The sequence below is a fragment of the Propithecus coquereli genome, unplaced genomic scaffold (genome assembly GCF_000956105.1).
Source record: "Propithecus coquereli isolate 6110/MARCELLA unplaced genomic scaffold, Pcoq_1.0 Scaffold150, whole genome shotgun sequence".
Classification (NCBI taxonomy): Eukaryota; Metazoa; Chordata; class Mammalia; order Primates; family Indriidae; genus Propithecus; species Propithecus coquereli.
The window spans coordinates 7,403,951-7,423,084 of NW_012139414.1; the positions used below are offsets into that span (position 1 = coordinate 7,403,951).

The 19,134-nt window shown below is 38.9% G+C and overlaps 1 protein-coding gene across 2 annotated transcripts in view; it reads right to left on the minus strand.

The window, feature by feature from the left end:
* Positions 1-760: 760 nt before the first annotated feature.
* GBAS (glioblastoma amplified sequence) overlaps positions 761-19,134 on the minus strand; it is a 27,160-nt gene continuing 8,786 nt past the window's right edge. Inside the window, exons 2-10 of one of the 2 annotated variants that reach the window (XM_012640343.1) lie at positions 18,749-18,888; positions 18,620-18,665; positions 15,507-15,601; positions 15,096-15,166; positions 14,141-14,281; positions 12,986-13,017; positions 6,981-7,075; positions 3,032-3,115; positions 761-1,933 (exon numbers count right to left, since the gene is read on the minus strand). In XM_012640343.1, the coding sequence (XP_012495797.1) occupies positions 1,869-1,933; positions 3,032-3,115; positions 6,981-7,075; positions 12,986-13,017; positions 14,141-14,281; positions 15,096-15,166; positions 15,507-15,601; positions 18,620-18,665; positions 18,749-18,888 (769 nt within the window). In that variant the 3' untranslated portion in view covers positions 761-1,868. The remainder of the gene's footprint in view (positions 1,934-3,031; positions 3,116-6,980; positions 7,076-12,985; positions 13,018-14,140; positions 14,282-15,095; positions 15,167-15,506; positions 15,602-18,619; positions 18,666-18,748; positions 18,889-19,134) is intronic. The other variant, XM_012640344.1, reaches the window with a different exon arrangement.

The window sequence follows — 19,134 nt, forward strand, 5'->3', positions numbered from 1 at the left end:
AATGTGTATTTCCAGGCTAGACTGCTCTCCTGAATCGCAGATTCACATTACCAATGAGTCAGAAGATGCTGACCTGACATCTCTACCTGGATATGTGCAGAGACATTTCAAACTCCACATGTGATCTTAGTCAAAAGGCCAAGTAGCGATGATGTCTCAACTCAACATGAGCAAAACAGGAGTCCTGATCTTCACTCCCCTAAATCTGTTCCACCTACAGACTTCCCCATCTTTATGGCTGCTCGGGCCAAAAACTTAAGTCACTTTTGATTCTTCTCCTTCATTCACACTCCACAATCAATTCTTCAGGAAATCATGTTGGCTTTGCAATCAAAATACATTCAGATTCTTCTCCCTACTTTTACTGCTATATTTGAAATATAAGTCAGATAGAGCATGCCCTTCCTCTGCTCAAAAGCCTCCAGCAGATCCCATCTCACTTAGAGTAAAATCCAAGGTCCTTGTAATAGCCTCCAACACCCTACTGATCTAGCCCCGTGACCTCTCTGTGCTCATGTCCCACCAAGCTCTCCCTCTCATCTGCTCCAGCCACAGTGGTCTCTGCTGCTCTCAGCACACACCAGGCATGACCCTGCCTAGGGGCTACACTGCAGCCATTCCCTCAGTATCGAGGGATTTCCTCCCAGACACTGGCTAACTTCCTCACCTCCTTTAATCCTTTGCAACAAGCTATTTTGCAGAAGTGATAGGGTTATTCTTAGCACAAGTTCATTAAAAAAAAAGATCCCAACATGTAATATGTGAAAATTAAGAGGATTTTATTGACTTTTATATGTTCTTGGAGAAAACCATTCACATGTAAAAGTCTGACATTTGGTATGAGATTTATTCACTCTTTATTTTATACATAAATTCTTTAATTTGTGGGCAGACATAATTTTTCATTTCAACAGGACTTTCACGATTACAGTCACAAAATTGGCACACTATATTAAAAAACTAAATCAAACAGAGCTAGACAAAGTATGCAGCTTTATGCCAATTTAAATCTCAACATGCACCACCCTTCATACATAATCTTGGAAGTATCTGCTGTGAGCTTAGTAAAATATTAATCAGAGAATGTCTGAGGTCACAAATGATTGTTTACAAAATAAAACCTCTTTTCCTAGTGCTACTTGTTTTGTTATAGAAAAATATTACAAATAAAAATCAGTGCTATTCAAGGTGTTCGTTTCAAAATCAAATATGATACATAGGTTCAAGCCATTTTTTTCTCTCTCACATAGAGACATCACAATACACTATGTGAAGACTGAATTACTGATTAAAATGTAGCTTACCCACCACTACCATCTTGGTAATGACAAATGACATACTGTTTACTAGGCCGACTGATTAAAAATGAGAGTGAATTAAAACATTTTCAGGTATTGGGTACACTTATAATTTGTTGTTTGTTTGAGACTCAGAAAACGGCTAGAGAAACATAACCAAATTTGTATTTCTTCCTGATACAAGAAATTTGTTTAAAAACCTGTAATTATAAAACAGATTTGCTTTTTATAAAGAAATAGCTAATTTTTTTCATGGTTGGAATCTTATTTAGAGGTGATTCAAATTTTAATCTGGACCCTCTTCTGGAGGATGGGGAGGAGTGGCTAGTATCATAAGGTACATTCAACAGACAGAGATGCTTCGAAGAGGAACACAGAGCACTGTTACAATCAAACTGTAATAGTTCCTTTCTTGTGATTATGTAAATTTTAAAGAAAAGAGGTCTCTCATAAGCTATATACAGCAGTTTACACCTCAGTCTTTCTTTTTCACGTGATATACAATTAAAATTAATTTATGACAAATACTTGTCACATAAATGTGTGTAGGCACATAGAAATTCTATAGCTTTACTGGAGGGGTGAGGTCTTCTGTGGGATCATGATCCTGGATTCCATTTCCTGAATAAGTGGGACTGAAAACAGGATGAGGATTACTGTGCTTGTTCTTTTCCAAACACATTATGGAAAATATACATGAACAACAGATTGCTGAGAATGTTCAGAAGACATGCTGCTTGAAAACAGAATAGAATATTGGAAAATACAGGACTGACCTCATGGGCAGAAATATACAAGCTAAGACTAGATCAGCTAGCATCCTGTAAGATGTTATTAAAATTAAAACAGATCCTACCTGGAGATTTATTTCATTTGTGGGAGGAAAGTCCATATTGCGAGAAAAATGGGTGATTTTTCAAAACTTTCTTTGAATTAAAATAAATTTATATAAAACTAAGTAATATTACATTTGAATGTATCCTGTACAAAGAACAGATATACTGTACTTATAGAACTATCACTGCTGAGTAAAACATGCCTCTGGGGACTGATGAAAAGTGTTAAGAGTAAGCAACAAAATCACACACAATTATCTGATTTCTTGAACTAAAAGACAAGATAATACCTACTTTCCAGAACAAATTACTCTGATTTTCTTGGTAATATATGTGCTTTAAATATGCTTGCTGTGCAACATGGCTGGTATGTATCACCTCTATCAATATCACTGTATTCAGCCCAACTGTTTTCTTATAAAAATCAAGCAAACAGGGTTTCATAATATATATTTATGTATGCATACATGCATACATAGTGTACATATGGAAACTCTAATTTATCAAATTAAATTTCAAAATTACTTTTTAATTGATGAATTAAGTTATATTTTTGGGTACTGACAATTTTGATGAGGAAGGGAAAGCTTAGAAAAAATTTATTTGTGTAATAAATTTTCAGAGAATATAGAAATCTACAAAATATAAAATTTATAAATCCAAGAGACTGAAAACTGTACAACATACATACTTATAAGATGAATATTCTTTATTGAAAAAAAGTCATGTAAGTATTAAAAAAAAATTTGACTATCTCCCCTCCCCCCAGCCTTATAGTTCACCATCCTGGCAACACACTATTTTTTAAAAAAATACATGTTAGCATCAGGGTGAAAGAACATAACTGAAACAATAAGACAAAAAGAATCAAATATTTTATGCCTATTAAAACATTACCTGTATAATATACCAACTCTTCCCAGCCATGTTTATGCCATGCTGCATTCCGTATGTCTTCCCTGGTCTGAAGATCCTTGTAAGCTTAAAAATAACCACAGAGAAAAGCAAGACTTAAAACACAATGCCCTACATTCCACTAGTACGTCCAGTAAGGTGGTGATTCAGCTGGTCATCTAGTTTTCTCAGAGACTATTTCGGGTATATGGGAAAATGGTGAGTTGGTTATTTTGAGCAAAATTGTTAGGCCTTGTGGTTCGAGAAGTGAAATAATTTGCTCTTAATCTTTACAACCTAGTGAATCCAAGATATATCTTTACAAACCAAGTGAACTTCTCCAATAATGTGTTAAATTCATAACAAGAAACTGTCAGACCACAGATAAGCAATATCAAATTCAATTTTGGTTAACATTTATACAGCACTACACTGATCCGGGTGAGAGACTGTTCAATGTGGCACAGAACAAGGAGACACTTGAAGGCAAGGTCAACCCTTGTGAGCACCGTGACAAATGTGAGGACGGCGTCTACAGGAGAACGGGGGGCGCTGCCTGGAAGGCGTGATTTGACCAGGTGGGTCTTGAGAGTTGAAAAGGACATCACTGACACACAGGAATGGAAAGAAAGGTGCTGCAGGTGGAGGGGACAGCATGGTCAAAGGCATCGCCTGGTCCTCGGTGTTGCCATGTCACAGGCACGCCTTGGTTTCTGATTCCCAACCTGGGCAAGCTCCTTCCAACCACTGACCAGGGAAATACCTGCTAGGCATCTCGACATGTCAGTCAAGACTAAAACATTGTCCAGGGCTCCTTCTCTAAGTTCCAGTTTTTGTTTTGGGACACGTGCATTTTCCTCACAGGACTTCCTTCTTCCTGTGAGAAGATCTACCCTGTAGGCCTGTCAACTTAACCATCTAAAAACAAAATTTCCCTCTACTATACACAGATTTGGGAAGCTTTTTAAGTATTCTTAATGAAATTTTTTTTTTTATTGTGGTAAGATATACATATATTTTATCAGTTATAAGTGTACAGTTCAGTGGCACTAAGTACATTCTTGCTGTTGTACAACCTTCATTACTACCCATCTCCAAAACTTTATCATCAACCCAAATTAAAACTCCATATCCATTAAACAATAACTCCCCATTCTTCCCCACCCTCAGTCCCTGGTAAGCTCTGTTCTACATTCTCTGTGAACTTGCCTATTCTAGTTCCTCATGTAAGTGGAATCATACAATATTTGTCCTTTTGCATTCTGGCTTCTATTAGCATAATGTCCTAAAGGTTCATCCACACTGTGACATGTATTAGAATTTCATTCCTTTTTATGGCTGAATAATGTTCTAATATATGCATACTCCACGTTTGTTTATCTGCTCATCTGCTGATGGACATTTGGGTTGGGGAAGGCACTTGAGCAGGTCCAGGTCCTGAGGGAAGGTCCTGAGGGAAGGGTGAGGGAGCAAAGCCTTGGGGAGGGCGGCAGGGATGACATCAGAAGCGCAGGGGCAAAGGAGAGGACGCTGTGCTGGGAAACAACGAGCTCTGAGCCAGACATGCCAAGGCCTGAGCCTGGCTCAGCCACTGAGGAGCTATGGGTTCTGGGTGATTTATTTACCATTCAAGAGCCCCAGGTATCTCATCTGTGGTGGGTAGTAGTAAGGATTAAAGGGGATGGTGCACAAAATAGTAAAATATACTAGAGGGCCCTAATGTTGGTTCTCTTTCTCTAAAAAACATACAGAAACCTGAGGGTAAGTTTTAGGGGCTGGCAACTGAGAATTCACAACTGCATATCTCACTACTTTTTCCTACAAAGTAGGAAGTGGGCAGTGGACATGGGCAGTGGACATCTGGGACACTGAGTGGGGACAACAGTGGACACTTTGGTGTGAAAGGAAGGTGAAGAAGGGCACTGCCTTAGAAAAGACAAATGCGCTGCCATTTGTCTTTTGAACGCCCAGAGCACCACGCTGCTCCTGGCTTCTGCAAGGAAGAGTGTCTTGGTAGACCCTTCATCTTGCTGTTTTTCTGTGACCTCCACACAGGCCAGAGTTAAGGGGTCTGCCCTGTGTTCCCCACAGGCTGCGAGAGCTCTGCCACTCACGCCCTGGTGCCTGCCTGTTTGCAATTCCAGGCTCCTTCATCTGGGCGTCCCGACTCAGGCATGCTGTAGGTACTGACGGAACGTGTGCCTGGCTTGACCTCCACCTGGGAGCCAGACCATGTGGTGATGGGTGAACCTTCCTCCATCTTACCCATCTAGTGCCTGTGCCTAGTCACACACAGGGATGTCTGGGAGGGTGTGCAGGAGCCCAGCCTCCGAGGTCCCTCTAGGCTGAGACAAAGGGGAGGGAGGGAGGAAGGGTCTGACTTTTCACTTTATATCATCTGGACAGAATGTACACTAGTTTTGAAACAATAATAAAAACTACTTTACCTCTACCTCGAATCCCTAAAGGTTAAATTACATGTAGTATAATCTCAAAAGGCAGGGAAATGCAGAACATATTTTAAGAGATTTGTTTTCATACCTACTACATTTGAAAACTTCGAGACTTATGGGGTCAAATCTCAGCTAGTTAGAAAACTAAGCTCTCCAGGACAACACCGCCCTTTGGTGTTCTATGGAGCTGACGGGTTACTGATGGTGTATCTACCATTCAGGGCAGGGTTCCAATCTCTTACATGCCAGGGAAGCCCAGTGTGGAGCTAAGACGAACACAGCAGCCCTGGTCGAGGCAGTGATTGCTGAGAGTGAGGATGGGGGTCTCCTCCCCAGACTCTGGAGGTGGTGGGGAGAGTTCCAGGAGCACAACGTAAAAACTATTTTTTTTGTCTCAACTTACCCATTCAGACTTAGGTTCCTGGCAGCTATCCTACCGTTAAGCTAGTCTGAACATTTGTAGTTTCAGTCTGAGTATTCTTTATAATTTCCTTTGTCTCCACCACTGGTCCAGTCCTTCCTTCCTGCCTTCACCTGGCAATTCCACGCAGATCCTAAGTCTAGCTCACATTCTACCTTTTATTGATTTACCCCAAGTACATGTCACTTTGCATTCTGTTAAGCCTCCACAGTACCCTGAAGAAATTCCCGGTTATTGATCACGGTTATTCATACGTCTGCTTTATTTCTGTCATTTTTAGCTTTGTAAGCCCTGCTATGCTAACACAATAGGTCAGACAGGGTCGCAACACATGGTAGAACCAAACAGGTCAAACCCACACCTCTGTTAATTGATATAGTCTGGAAATGACTTATGCTTTTCCTTTAACTTTGAAAACCTTTTACAAATGTGCCCAGAATGTACTGGCAGTATTATTTCAAGCTATTACTGAGATCCAGTTCATGTTCCAGCAGAGAGAGAGGCACATACAGCCACAAGCAGCACTACACAGGGCTCTGAGGGCTCAGGAGGGGGTGACATCTGAGTCAGGCCTTGAAAGATACCTAAGATGGTGCCAAACAAGAGTGGGTGGAGATGGAAAAGGTGAGAGGTTCGAGGTCCTTCCAGGATGGTGGAACCACATCTACAAAGGCAGGCAGTGAGTGTGTGCACAGGAAGTTGTCTCTCCAGGTAAAATGCAGAACTGTCTCTGAGGGAGCAACGGGAAGTCAGACTGGAAAGGGAGGCAGGGACCACTCTATGGAAGGCACCGCATGGCTTCATTATCCTCCCTCTCCCATGGTTAACTGACTCTCTTATTCCTTTCACTATCATTCCCACTTTCATCTTCAGCTTACTCATTTGCCATGGATCTACGGCCTCTTCCTTGTTGACCTCTTCAGTTCTAGATAGCCCAGCACTTACCACCCCCCTGTGATGTCTGGATTTGCTATAGTGTTTAAGGTTACCGACTTGACATTTGCTCTACTGCCTAACACAATTTAGTAATGACATCTTAAATTCCAGTAACTCAAAAATGAAGGAAAATAATATATACCCCAAAGATGATGCACCATATATAGCTGCCCAATCTGAGAGAAGAATCCTCCAACTGCTTCATTACCGTCTTGTCGGAAGCGAATTGCACGAGCCCTATAAGAGAAAAACAATGTCCAGATGCTGAATTAGATATGTTAAAAAGAATGAATAGACTAAATCTCCTCCATACTCAGGGCAAGTTTTTCAGGAAAAAGGATTAATTTTTTTCAAACACTTATCATGGGCGGGGCGCGGTGGCTCACGCCTGTAATCTCAGCACTCTGGGAGGCCAAGGCGGGAGGATCACTTGAGCTCAGGAGTTCGAGACCAGCTCTGAGCAAGAGCGAGACCCGTCTCTACTAAAAACAGAAAAAATTAGCAAGTCAACTAAAAATAGAAAAAAAAATTAGCCGGGCGTGGTGGCTCGTGCCTGTAGTCCCAGCTACTCGGGAGGCTGAGGCAGGAGGATCGCTTGAGCCCAGGAGTTTGAGGTTGCTGTGAGCTAGGATGACGCCACGGCACTCACTCTAGCACCGGCAACAAAAACGAGACTCTGTCTCAAAAAACAAAACAAAAAACAAAACACTTATCATGTTATTATTACATTATCAAATGCAATAAAAAGTTCTTTTAATGTAATGCAAAATGTAAATATACCTTTCTGTAGCTACATTCATCATTTTTGTGAAAAGTGAACAGTATTTAATGATAACTATTAAAAATAGAAACAGTGACATGAGAACATGTGGCTGCACTGCTGATTCTTGACATAAAGACAAGAAAATTGGCAGAGGCTAGGACCCACCAACTTAAAAAAAATTGCTTCTCCAGAACATTCTTTTGAGAGGAAGCGACGGAAACCTGGACACTAGAACACCTAAGATGCCACAGGGAGACAGAGACTGCCCCTGGAGAATGGGATAAAAACAGATGAAGCCAGGTGCAGTGGTGCCAGTCTATAGTTCCAGCTACGTGGGAGGCTGGGGTGGGAGGATCTCTTGAGCCCAGGAGTTTGCAACCAGCCTGGGCAAGACAGTGAGACCCCCATCTCAAAAAAGAAAAGAAAAAAAAAAAAACCAAAAAACAAAAACAGAGATGAAAGGAGCACACCTTCAAAGCAGCCAAAGACAGTGAACTCTCGATAAACACACCTGCTCTCTGAACTGTAAGAAGGATTTTGCATTCTGCAACCTTTGTTTTTTTTTAATTTTAAAATAGTAAGGGGTATAAGTGCTTTTGTTATATGATGAATTGTACAATGCTGAAGTCAGGGCTTTTAGCGTGTCTGTCACCAGAATAGTGTACGTTATACCTTATAGGTAAGTTTTTATCCCTTCCCCCTCCTTTCTTCTCCCTTTGTTTCCAGGATTCTGCAACCTTTTGAACAGCACATGGAAGAACCACAAAAGTAAAGCTTCTTGGCAGTACACCATCACTACCATCACTATTATGGACAAAGATGCTTTGTTTTTTTTCCTTTCTTTCTTATTAGAGCAAACCATTTGGAAAATGAGTACCAAAGGCATTCATGATATACTATGTATGAAGGAAAGTGCAAATATACACTGTATCTATGCGTACAACATAAAATTGTGATTAAATTGCTTAAAAATTGGCACGTCTTAAACTTTCTTTTTTAAGATTTCGCACTGCAAAAGATATCAGCTCTTTAATTTAAAAACCTCCTTTTATGTTCGTACCAGGTACTTTATTTTTATATTTAGCAATGCATCTGAATTCCTAACAATGTTTAAAAATGTACATATTTTTCCAAAAGCACTTTTCTAGAACCAAAGGTGAAAACAAAGAAAGGGGCTTCAAATGATGTCAGAATGCCAACAGGAGAAGCACATTTGGAGTCCATCAAGAGACTCCACACCATGGACTACCCAGCAAATTTATCGCAACAGTGCCCAGGCTCTGGCCTGATGTCTCAGTCACGCAAGGTCCCAGAGTAGACAGGACTTGGGAAGCCAGATTCATCCTCGCTCATTTAAAAGAGCCGGAGGAACATGAACAAGGACACCAATCTACTAATGTCTACAGTGAGAGACATAATTCTCAAGGGACAAAGTGCTTGAGGGATCTTGACCAGTGCATTCTCTTTGTGGAGACAAACTTTGTATGTACTGAATTATAACATCTCAAAGAGGGGTATGGAATCAGAGCAAGAGCAATCTGCCGCGTGAGCGATAAAGCCGGGCTCCTTCAGGTCATGTTGTACACCTCTGCTCTCATCTACCATGGGCTCAGTACCACTAGGGTGCCCCGACCCAAGCTTTCAGGTTTCTCTGCGGTGAAGGAGAGATCACTTGCTATTGCCCTCATGGGTTATCCGCAACTAATATTAAATTCTTTAACCTTTAGAATTAAGTGATCAGTATCTTTACAAAAATTGCAAATTTGATTGATCAATTATGCAAATCACTTTAACATGCATTCTAACTCTGCTCAGAATGAAAAAAACTGTCTTTCACTGATAGTGATAAATATTCTAGATTATTCACCTCATTCTGAATTTTTCTATTTTATTTATGGTAGGCAAAGAAAACATACTTGCCTTAGCCTGGTAATAATCAGAAGCATGTACTGAAGAGGAGATCACCATCTTATACAGTTACCTATGTGCCAAAATACAAACTGAATGCTGAATTGGCTTTCTATATAATTTGAAAAATAACTGAACAACCCCAGTAAGTTCTTGTGGATTACAGGGTGAGCAAGTCTTAATTAGTAACATGCAAAAATCGAAGTAGTGAGTGATGCTATTCTGTGAAAAGCTAAATAATTACACTGATAGCCCAAAAATAAAAGGATAAAAACCGTAAAAATTGCTTGACAAAACAAAATGATGTCTATAATAGCAGTATACAATGAGACATGCATCGCTTAGTTTTCAAATTAAAAGAAATTCTAACTTGCGTTATTTAGCCTTTGATGATCCAAGAAAAGATTCATTAGAAATAAAGATCACAGAACCCCTTGTTGGAGCTGGAAGAGATCTTAGAAATTATTTAATGCAAAGCAAGAAATTTCATAACTGAAAAAGAAAAAGGAAAAAGGAGAACCATACACAAGTTGAGAGTAAGTAAAAGGCAAAGGTTGCCATTTAAAGATAAAGAAACCAAGGATCAGAGCTGTCAAGTAACTCATACCCAAGGCTTTTCTCAGAATCCCATGGCCTCCCTGTTTGTGGGAGAATAAAGTTATAAAATGGCAGCTTAGGAAATGGAAATATGAAGTTTTCAAAGAACACTAAGAGTTAGCATAATTACCTCAAAGACATACACATAGACCCTTTCCCCACAAAAAAGAAAAACAAAAAAATTAAGGCACAGATATACTTCAAGTTTCAAGGAAAAAAATGCTCAAAATCTTCTGAGTTTTTTTTGTTTTTCAATTTTTTTTTTTTTTTTTGATAGAGCTGTTACCCCAGCTGGTTTTGAACTCCTGGCCTCAACCTCTCCTCCTGGCTTGGCTTCCTTGTGCTGGGGTTACAGGTGTGAACCACTTTGCCCAGCCTGTTACATGTTTTTTTCACCACAATAAAAAAAAAGAAAAAAAATTTTTTTAGGCCAGCAGTAGTAGCTCATGTCTGTAATCCTAGCACTTTGGGAGGCCGAGGTGGGAGGATCGCTTGAGGCCAGGAGTTTGAGATCAGCCTGAGCAACATAGCTAGACTCTGTCTCTACAAAATATAAGAAGAATTAGCTGGGCATGGTGGCACGCGCCTATGGTCCCAGCTATTTGGGAGGCAGTAGTAAGAGGATTGTTTTGAACTCAGGAGTTTGAGGCTGCAGTGAGCTATGATTGTGCCACTGCCTACCAGCCTGGGTGACAGAGTTAGATCCTGTCTCTTAAAAAAAAAAAAAAAGTAACATTAAATTTATCATCTTAACCATTTTTAAGTGTGCAGTTCAGTAGTGTCAAGTATATTCATAACACTGCTCAATGAATCCCCAAACAAAACTTTTTCATTTTATAAACCTAACACTCTATACCCACTAAAGACTAACTCCCCCTTCCCCCTTTGCCCAGGCCCTGGCATTCACCTTTCCCTTTTCTATGATTTTGACTACACTGAATGCCTCATATGAGTGGAATCATACACTATTTGTCCTTTTATGAGTGGCTTATATCACTTAGCATACTGTCTTCCTCAAGATTCCTCCACGGAAGAAGTCCACGTTTCCTTTATCCATTCATCTGTCGATGAACATTTGGGCTGCTTCTATCTCTTGGCTACTGTGAATAATGTTGTGATGAACATGGTGCTGAAAGTATCTCTTCAAGATCCTGCTTTGAATTCTTTTGGATATACGCTCAGAAATGGGACTGCTGGATTATATTGAATTCTATTTTTAATTTTTTGGGGAACCTCCACACTACTTCCCAGGATGGCTGCAACATTTCATATTCCCAACAACAGTGCACAAGGGTTCCAGCTTCTCTGCTTCCTTGTCAGCACTTCTTATTTTCTGTTCTTTGTAGGGCCATCCTAAAGGGCATAAGGTGGTATCTCATTGTGGTTTTGATTTACATTTCTCTTATGATTAGTGATGTTGAGCAGTTTTTCATGTTTGTTGACCATTTGTATATCTTCTTTGGAGAACTGTCTATTCAAGTCCTTTACCTATTTTTAAATTGGGTTATTTGTATTCTTATTATTAAGCTATAAGAATTCTTTATTCTGGATTCAAGTTGCTTATCACATGTATGATTTGCAAATATTTTCTCCCAGTCTATGACTTATCATTTTCATTTTTAAAATGTTGTCCTTTGACGTCCAAAAGGTTTTTAATTTTGATGAATTCTAATTTATCAATATTTTTGCTTTTGTGCATTGTGCTTTTGTTATACCTAAGACTTCTCTGCCTAACCCAAGGTCAAAAAAAATCTTCTCCTATGTTTTCTTCTAAAAGTTTTAAATTTTAGCTCTTATATTTAGTTCTATGATCCATTTTGAGTTAATTTTTGTATATATTGTGAGGTAAGGGTCCAAATTCATCTGTTTGCAAGGATATCCAGTTGTTCCAGCACTCTTTATTGAAAAAACTATCCTTCTCCCATTGAATTGTCCTGGTACCTCTGTCAAAAATCGGTTGTTCATAAATGTATCCCATAGATCTGTATGCTTCTACTTATGCCAGGACTATACTGTCTTGATTACGCTAGTTTTGTAGTTAGTTTTCAAATCCAGAAGTCTGAGTCCTCCAACTTTGTTCTTCTTTTTCAAGGTTATTTTGGCTATTTTGGGTCCTTTGCATTTCTAAAGCCTGCTGGAATTTTGATAAGGATTCTGCTGATCTATAGATTGATTTGGGGAAAGATTGGTATTTTGCTACTCAAAATAAGAAGGAAAAAAGAGAAGCAACTGTATCATTGAGATGCTCTATGTCAGTGCTTCCCAGCCTTTTTGGCACCAGGGCTGGTCTGATAGGAGACAATTTTTTTCCACAGACTGGGGATGGGGGGATGGGGTGTCATGGGAAGGGTAGTGCGGAGCTCAGGTGCTGATGTGCAGCCCATTTCCTAACAGGCCATGGACTGCTAACAGGCTGCAGCCTAGGGGACCACAGCTCTATGTGACAAAAGCAATGTTTTGGAAAAGATAATATTTAAGAAGTATATAAAATAACCTCATGCAGTATCAGTCTTTTGCTTAAAAAAAGAGAGTGCTTATCTTTTAGAAATATATACAGTACTGAAATCATTATGAATGAAATAGCATATAGTCCAGGATTTAATTCCAAACAATCTGGGTTGGTGGAGCTGGACCTAAACAAGATTGGCCATGTGCTGATAATTAGTGAAGCTAAGTAATGGATACGGAGAGGGATCCATGTTATTCTTCTCTCTAGTTTGGTTTATGTTTGAAAAACTTCTTAATAAAAACGAACCAAAACAATAGTCTAACGTCAAGTCACGGTATCATCCTCAGATTTTTTTCCCTAGAATTATCACTATGGCCTAAAATAATCTATTAATAAGACTTACGAACTCACCATTCAGTAATATACTCACCAGTAATTGCCCCATTCAATCATGGTTCCTGGCTGAAAAGAGATTTAGATTTTCATTTGTTAGTTCTTCTGTGAAAAAATATGGAAATAGCAGTATAAAAAATATCAAGGGACAAAACTTAAAAATTAACTTTTAATAACATGGGATGTAATAAACAATGTAACAAAATGTTATTACTCATTGTGCTCCTATCCCATAGTGGGAATAATATTTTACAGCTTCATACAGAAGACAACATATACATAATGTAAGAGTTATCCATTTATGGTTATCAAAACCATAGCTGGGCTCATCCTTCAGATGCACTGAAATCGTGATTAAATTATGGGCGTCCATTCAGACTATGCTGCCCAGGCTGGAGTGGAGTAGTTATTCATAGGCGCAATGCCACTACTGATCAGCACCGAGTTTTGACCTGCTCTGTTTCGACCTGGGCCAGTTCACCCCTTCTTATGCAACCTCGTGGTCCCCGACTCCTAGGAAGTCACCATATTGATGCCAAATTTAGTGCTGGTACCCAATGGGGGCACAGTGCACTATAGCTTGGAACTCCTGGGCTCAAGTGATCCTCCCACCTCAGCTTCCTGAGTAGCTGGCACCTCAGCTTATTGTGAAATTTTTAAAAGTTCAATTTGGGCTGGGCAAGGTGGCCAGCCTAATACAGATCTACTGATATGCATTCTTTTTAATAATGCTTATCTGGGGCTTTCTTTCTAGTATTTACTTAGTAGGGAAGTATCTAGAAAGTGTTATAAAATATTATTTCCTTTTTACTCTTATAGTATTGTATAATTTGTTCAACAGTCACAACATTTATTAGTTGCTCTTTTCAACTACAATAGATGCCATATATTGTACCTAGTCCTGCACTCTAAGTCTTTCCTCTTAAAAACAGAAACGCTATTTGGAAAAATACTAAATAATAAAAATTATGCATAAGGTCATAAAAACAAAAGAGCTTAGCAGAAGAGAGGGAAATGAGAAAGAAAAAAGGAAAAACAGGAGGAGGACTGGACAGCAGAGAAAACAATTCAAATCAAAACATAATGCTAAACACGCATCACACTGTGCGCTCAAGTTTTGTTGTCAGCATTAGGAAGTGTTTGTGCTTCTTGAAAGAGCAAAAGGACAGTTAACTGGTACTTCAGTACTTACTCGGAGTTGGTAAGACCTGAGTTCATATATATTAGGTCCTGATCGTGGGACAGGCTCATTCCAGAAACTGAATTCCAATAGTAGCTGATTCTTCCTAGAGAGAAGCATGTTGCTTCTTGCTTTACGGAATTCCACAAACTCCTTTGAGTGAAAAAATGTGCTCGTGAAATCTTCTAATATTTATATACAAGCCCACTTTAATAACACTTATGTTCCTACAGAATATTGTTATAAACAGGAGACTCAATAGGTCTCAGTTGGCCTGAGAAGTCCCAACTGACACATGTTGAACTGGGATAATGACTAACAGCATTCCTTTTCATTCTCAAAAGTGTCTAGATTTAGATGACAAACTACATGGTCATCATAATTATTTAAATGACAATGTAAACAAATTTAATTTTCTACATTTTCAGATTCTCCTAACAGTGTTTGGTGATATATTAATATAGGTGACATGGAGATCACAAAACAGCAGATAATTCAAAAGCCATTTTTATTTGTCTGGGAATCTATACAAAAGATTTTCTTCCCCAATGGTGTGTGGCTGTTAAAATTCTCTCTACTAACATGTACCTATTAGTGACGGGAGGGGTAGGATAGCAAAGTCTGCCCAAGATAAAGAATATATACGTGGATGACAGTTCCTGAAGTGGACAGTGTCAGGAAATCCAGCGCTAATTGTGTCAACCATGCTGATTTACCGGTTTTAAGGTACTAGCTTATCACTTTCAAAGTACAATTGACTTTTACAATAAGGACTGTTATTTTAGTAGTATTACAAGTGGTTACTTTATGTTTAAATATAACTTTAAGAGTCTAAATAATAAAATTTCTACTATAAAAAATGAATAACCTACTAACAAAAACTGATGACAGAAAAGAGTCATTTATTTCCATATTAACATTTACTATGTCATTAGTTTGAATAAGCAAACATTTTCAAAATCATTACCTGATTTCCTCTGAGTTTATTCATGACTTCCGTGAGGGCTGGATAGCCTCCTTCATACCTCCAGAGGTGGACTGAAATGCATTTTAAAAGACAGTATACATTTAGAGTCTCATGCTATTCTTACCTTGAAAATATTCTAATATGCACAATGTTAACATAGTACAAAACTCTAATGTGCCATGTGTTGGCCTATGAGTTATACCATAAGGTTTCAATAATAGATTTAAACATTGAAAATAATTAAAAAGTAGTTTTTTGCAATAAATTATTGAAGAAGCTACTTTAAGCATAAAACTACATTGAGACTTAGAAAGCTTTTATTATAAAAACAAGCATTAAATCAGAACATTACTTAAGTGTTACAGTAATGCTTAAGGAAGAGTGTTTATGCCAAAGACTTCTGCTTCCTACCAGCTTGGTCCTGCTCGCCATACCACGTGTTCCAAGTCCCCACCAAAGTACAAGGGTAATGTTTATCTTCATGAATCTTTGGCAACACCTCTTGACTTAAAGAGAAGAAATAGCAACACTAATTAAACAACCAACAAAATTTTACCAGGTGAACAACACATGATCAATAACAGGAAAAAGACCACCTACTCTGTTCTGGCAAATGATCTCAGAACATATTTATGACAAAACAATGGTCTTGTACTCTAACACCCCACTTATCAGAAGCTTAGCTTTCTGATACCCCAACTATCTAAAAGAGTTGTAAGCAACTCAAGTATAATGATAAAAATGATAAAAAAGAGCCAAAGGTCCCAAGATTCCAGGAGCTCTGGGTCTATTATTTGCTATTTCCAGAAAAAAACAAAAAAACAAAAGAACTACTTAAGAATGTGATGTTTATAAAAACTTAGTTCTTGGTTCCAAAGATAGGAAGAATTACAGACATGGAAATAGTCAGAAAAAAACATGGAAGAAATAAGAAAGACTGAAAGGGAAGAAAGTAATGTTTAAGACAGAGGCAGACAACAGAAGCAGCACCAGCAGGCAGAGGTAACCAGAGTAGAGAACAAATTGGCCTTAAGAAAGGAGGAAGAAGACAGAGCTAGACACAACACAGTTTGGAAGCAACCCCAACCTCCAACAGTCCCAAAGGGCATCAACATGGCAGAAGAATCAAAATTGAAGATACAACATGAAGCATAAATTAGGTCCTACTCAATTCAACCAGCAGAGGGGATGTAAGAGGTATCACACAGTCTCATACAGAACACACTAATTCATTCCCATTGACTGTGCAGGAGCAGTGGCAACGCCACATGGCAGCGTATTAATTTGACAGAGGTGTCAGAGCAGAGCACAGTCCCATGGAAGCCTCCCTATGGTACAGATTCTAATGTACAGGGAAGGGTAAAAGGAAGAGGCATAACTGTTCTATGCCAAGAGAAAAGCTAAAGCCTACACACTTTTTGAATAGAAAAATCACGATGAAAAAGTACAGTATAGATTCAACAATGGATGCAAAAGGATACCAAGGGTTGGAAACGGAACCTATTCAAATTATTTGCTGATACCGAATGATACTAAGCTAGCAATCACCACCAGATGCTGGGGCACCAGGTTTGGGTGTATATGGACAGTTACAGAGAAAAGTTCCAAATGGCCTATGTCTAACTAACTGAAAACCCTTATGTCTTTATGAACTGAAAATCCGTACAATTACCACACCATGTGTATTTTTTGAAGAGTGACATTTCCTTTTTAAATTAAGATCTGATATTCAATGTGTCTGACACATAACCCATGAATGTTCAGAAATAATACGGGACTGATGAAAATCGAGTATGGGGAAAATGGATCATGCTAGGGAAATGGAAATGGGTTTCTTTTTTGCCAATGACATAGGTGGGAAGTAAACCACCCTGACTCGGAGCCAATGCGGAGGAAGGAAGCCAGTACAGATGACCTAGGTAGGGTCCAGAAAGGGGCCAGGGACCTGACAATGGGCTAGGCTTTTCACCAATACAAAATGACACAGGGATTTGTAGACAATCCTCTTTGCCAGGAACCCAAACCTGCTCCTGGGAGCCCTGGCCTTACCTGAATGGAGCTTGTAAGGCAGGTAGTACTTGTACCCAGAACTGGATGGGTTGGGCTGAATCTCATAATTGGGACCCCTAAAAACCAGGCAGGAGTTAAGTCTTTATGTTCTGGAAACAGGGAGCTGCTGAAAGTTTCAAAGAAAAGAAAAAACATAATGAAGGAGAAAACAGAACTCAAATAGATCAATCTGACAAATTTTGGGTAATATATTACAGGGCGGGATGGAGACACAGGTATAGCTTCAAGCCCCCAAAAAATGTCAGAAAGGAGGTTAATTGGGATGGGGCTCAAAAGGTTTGCAGAGGGAGATGAAGAAGGAACAAGCAAAGAGAACCAAAACATACGCCATGAAGAATGCCCAGCCCTCCGTAGCTAACTGATCACAAAGAACTAAGGAGGGGGTTAAGTAGAACACAGTGAGTGACACAGACAGGGAAGTTGGAAGAGCAAAGTGATTCTACACGATGAGTTTGAAGTGAGAGCAAAACATCCAAACAGAAATATGAATAGACAGCCAGAAATCTGAGACAGGAGATGAAGTGATTAAAAACAGGACAGAAAAGATAATTCAGGGAAACATCAGCACAGAAAAAAATTTCATTTTATGAGAAAAGATTAGAAATAAACATCTGGTTTGTTTTAGGGCATTTCTTTTTAAATAAAGAGAAATGTGCTGAAGTTAGCAAGAAATGCTAAGTTACATTTCATGAACCACCTCCAAAAAAAAAACAACAAAAAGTTTTTGCTTCTGGAAATTATACTGATTATGGAGACAAAATCATTTGCTTTCTTGTGAAAGTAGTAGATATTAAAGGTAAAAAATATTTTTTTCAGTACATTTGCTTAAAACTGATCATTAAAATACTATCTGTTTACTTAATTAGAACTAATGAGTTTAATTCTCCCTTTAGTCTTAAAGTTCACAAATTCTGTAAGAGGGTATGGATCTCACATCACGTAAGAATCAGCTGAAGGGATTGAGATCCCGGAGACGGAAGACTTGGGAAGAAGTGGCAGCTATGTTCAAATACATACAGAACTTTCGATGGTGGTTTTACTTAGGAGTAAAATTGAAAACAATGGAGGTCACAGGCACATGAGTTTTAATTCCTAACAGTCAAAGCTGTTTAGAGACGGAGTTTATTTAAGCACAGGCAGTCAGGAAGGTCTGCACAAAGGACTCAAGCACTGGATGAGTAGATGGACCAGATGGCTTTGTAAGGTTCCTTCCAACCTTAAGAGTCTGGTAACATTCTGAACTCTGATAGACTGTGCGATGGTTTAGCTGTGTGAATGCTTAAAATCCAAATGCCTTTGGCAATACCACACAGAGCTCAGTTTAAGAGTGTCTGAACATTCAGCTTTAAAAGAGAGAGATGAAAGATCTCACTTTCTGCTATCAAGGGTTAGTTGAACCAACTAATACTAAATCATTATTTTTCCCCAAGTAAAGGATAGTTTGGTATACACACCAAATTTTGTTGTATGCTTCTAGGCATTCCGGTTTAACATTGTGAACTGAAACAAAAGAAAATCCAACGATAAACTTATGAACAAAGGAAAAAAGAGTCAACTATGAAGATAGCAAACCTATCACTCACACTGTAATTTGTACAGACTGCTTGTTTCCTTTTTGGCTAGGAGATTAGAGTGAGCATCTTTTCTTGGATCAACTTTCCGGACAAATAAAGATTTTAACCAGCTGTCTTCTCGAGGCCTGCTATTGGAAGATGTCAGTCTCCTATGGAATAACAAAGGTGGTGTTACATAATACACTGTTTTCATAAAGTTATCAATTTATTCAGCAAGCACAAACTGTAACATCTATTCTTGGCACTGTGCCAGAACCTGGGATAACACAAAATGTCTGCTGCCCATGATGACAGCATGCACTCTAGACAGAACAGAAAAAAATGTAAAAGTAACTTGTGACACTCCTAAGAAAGTTCCCATGTTTATCTCAGCAATTTGTGCTATGTGTTTTTCC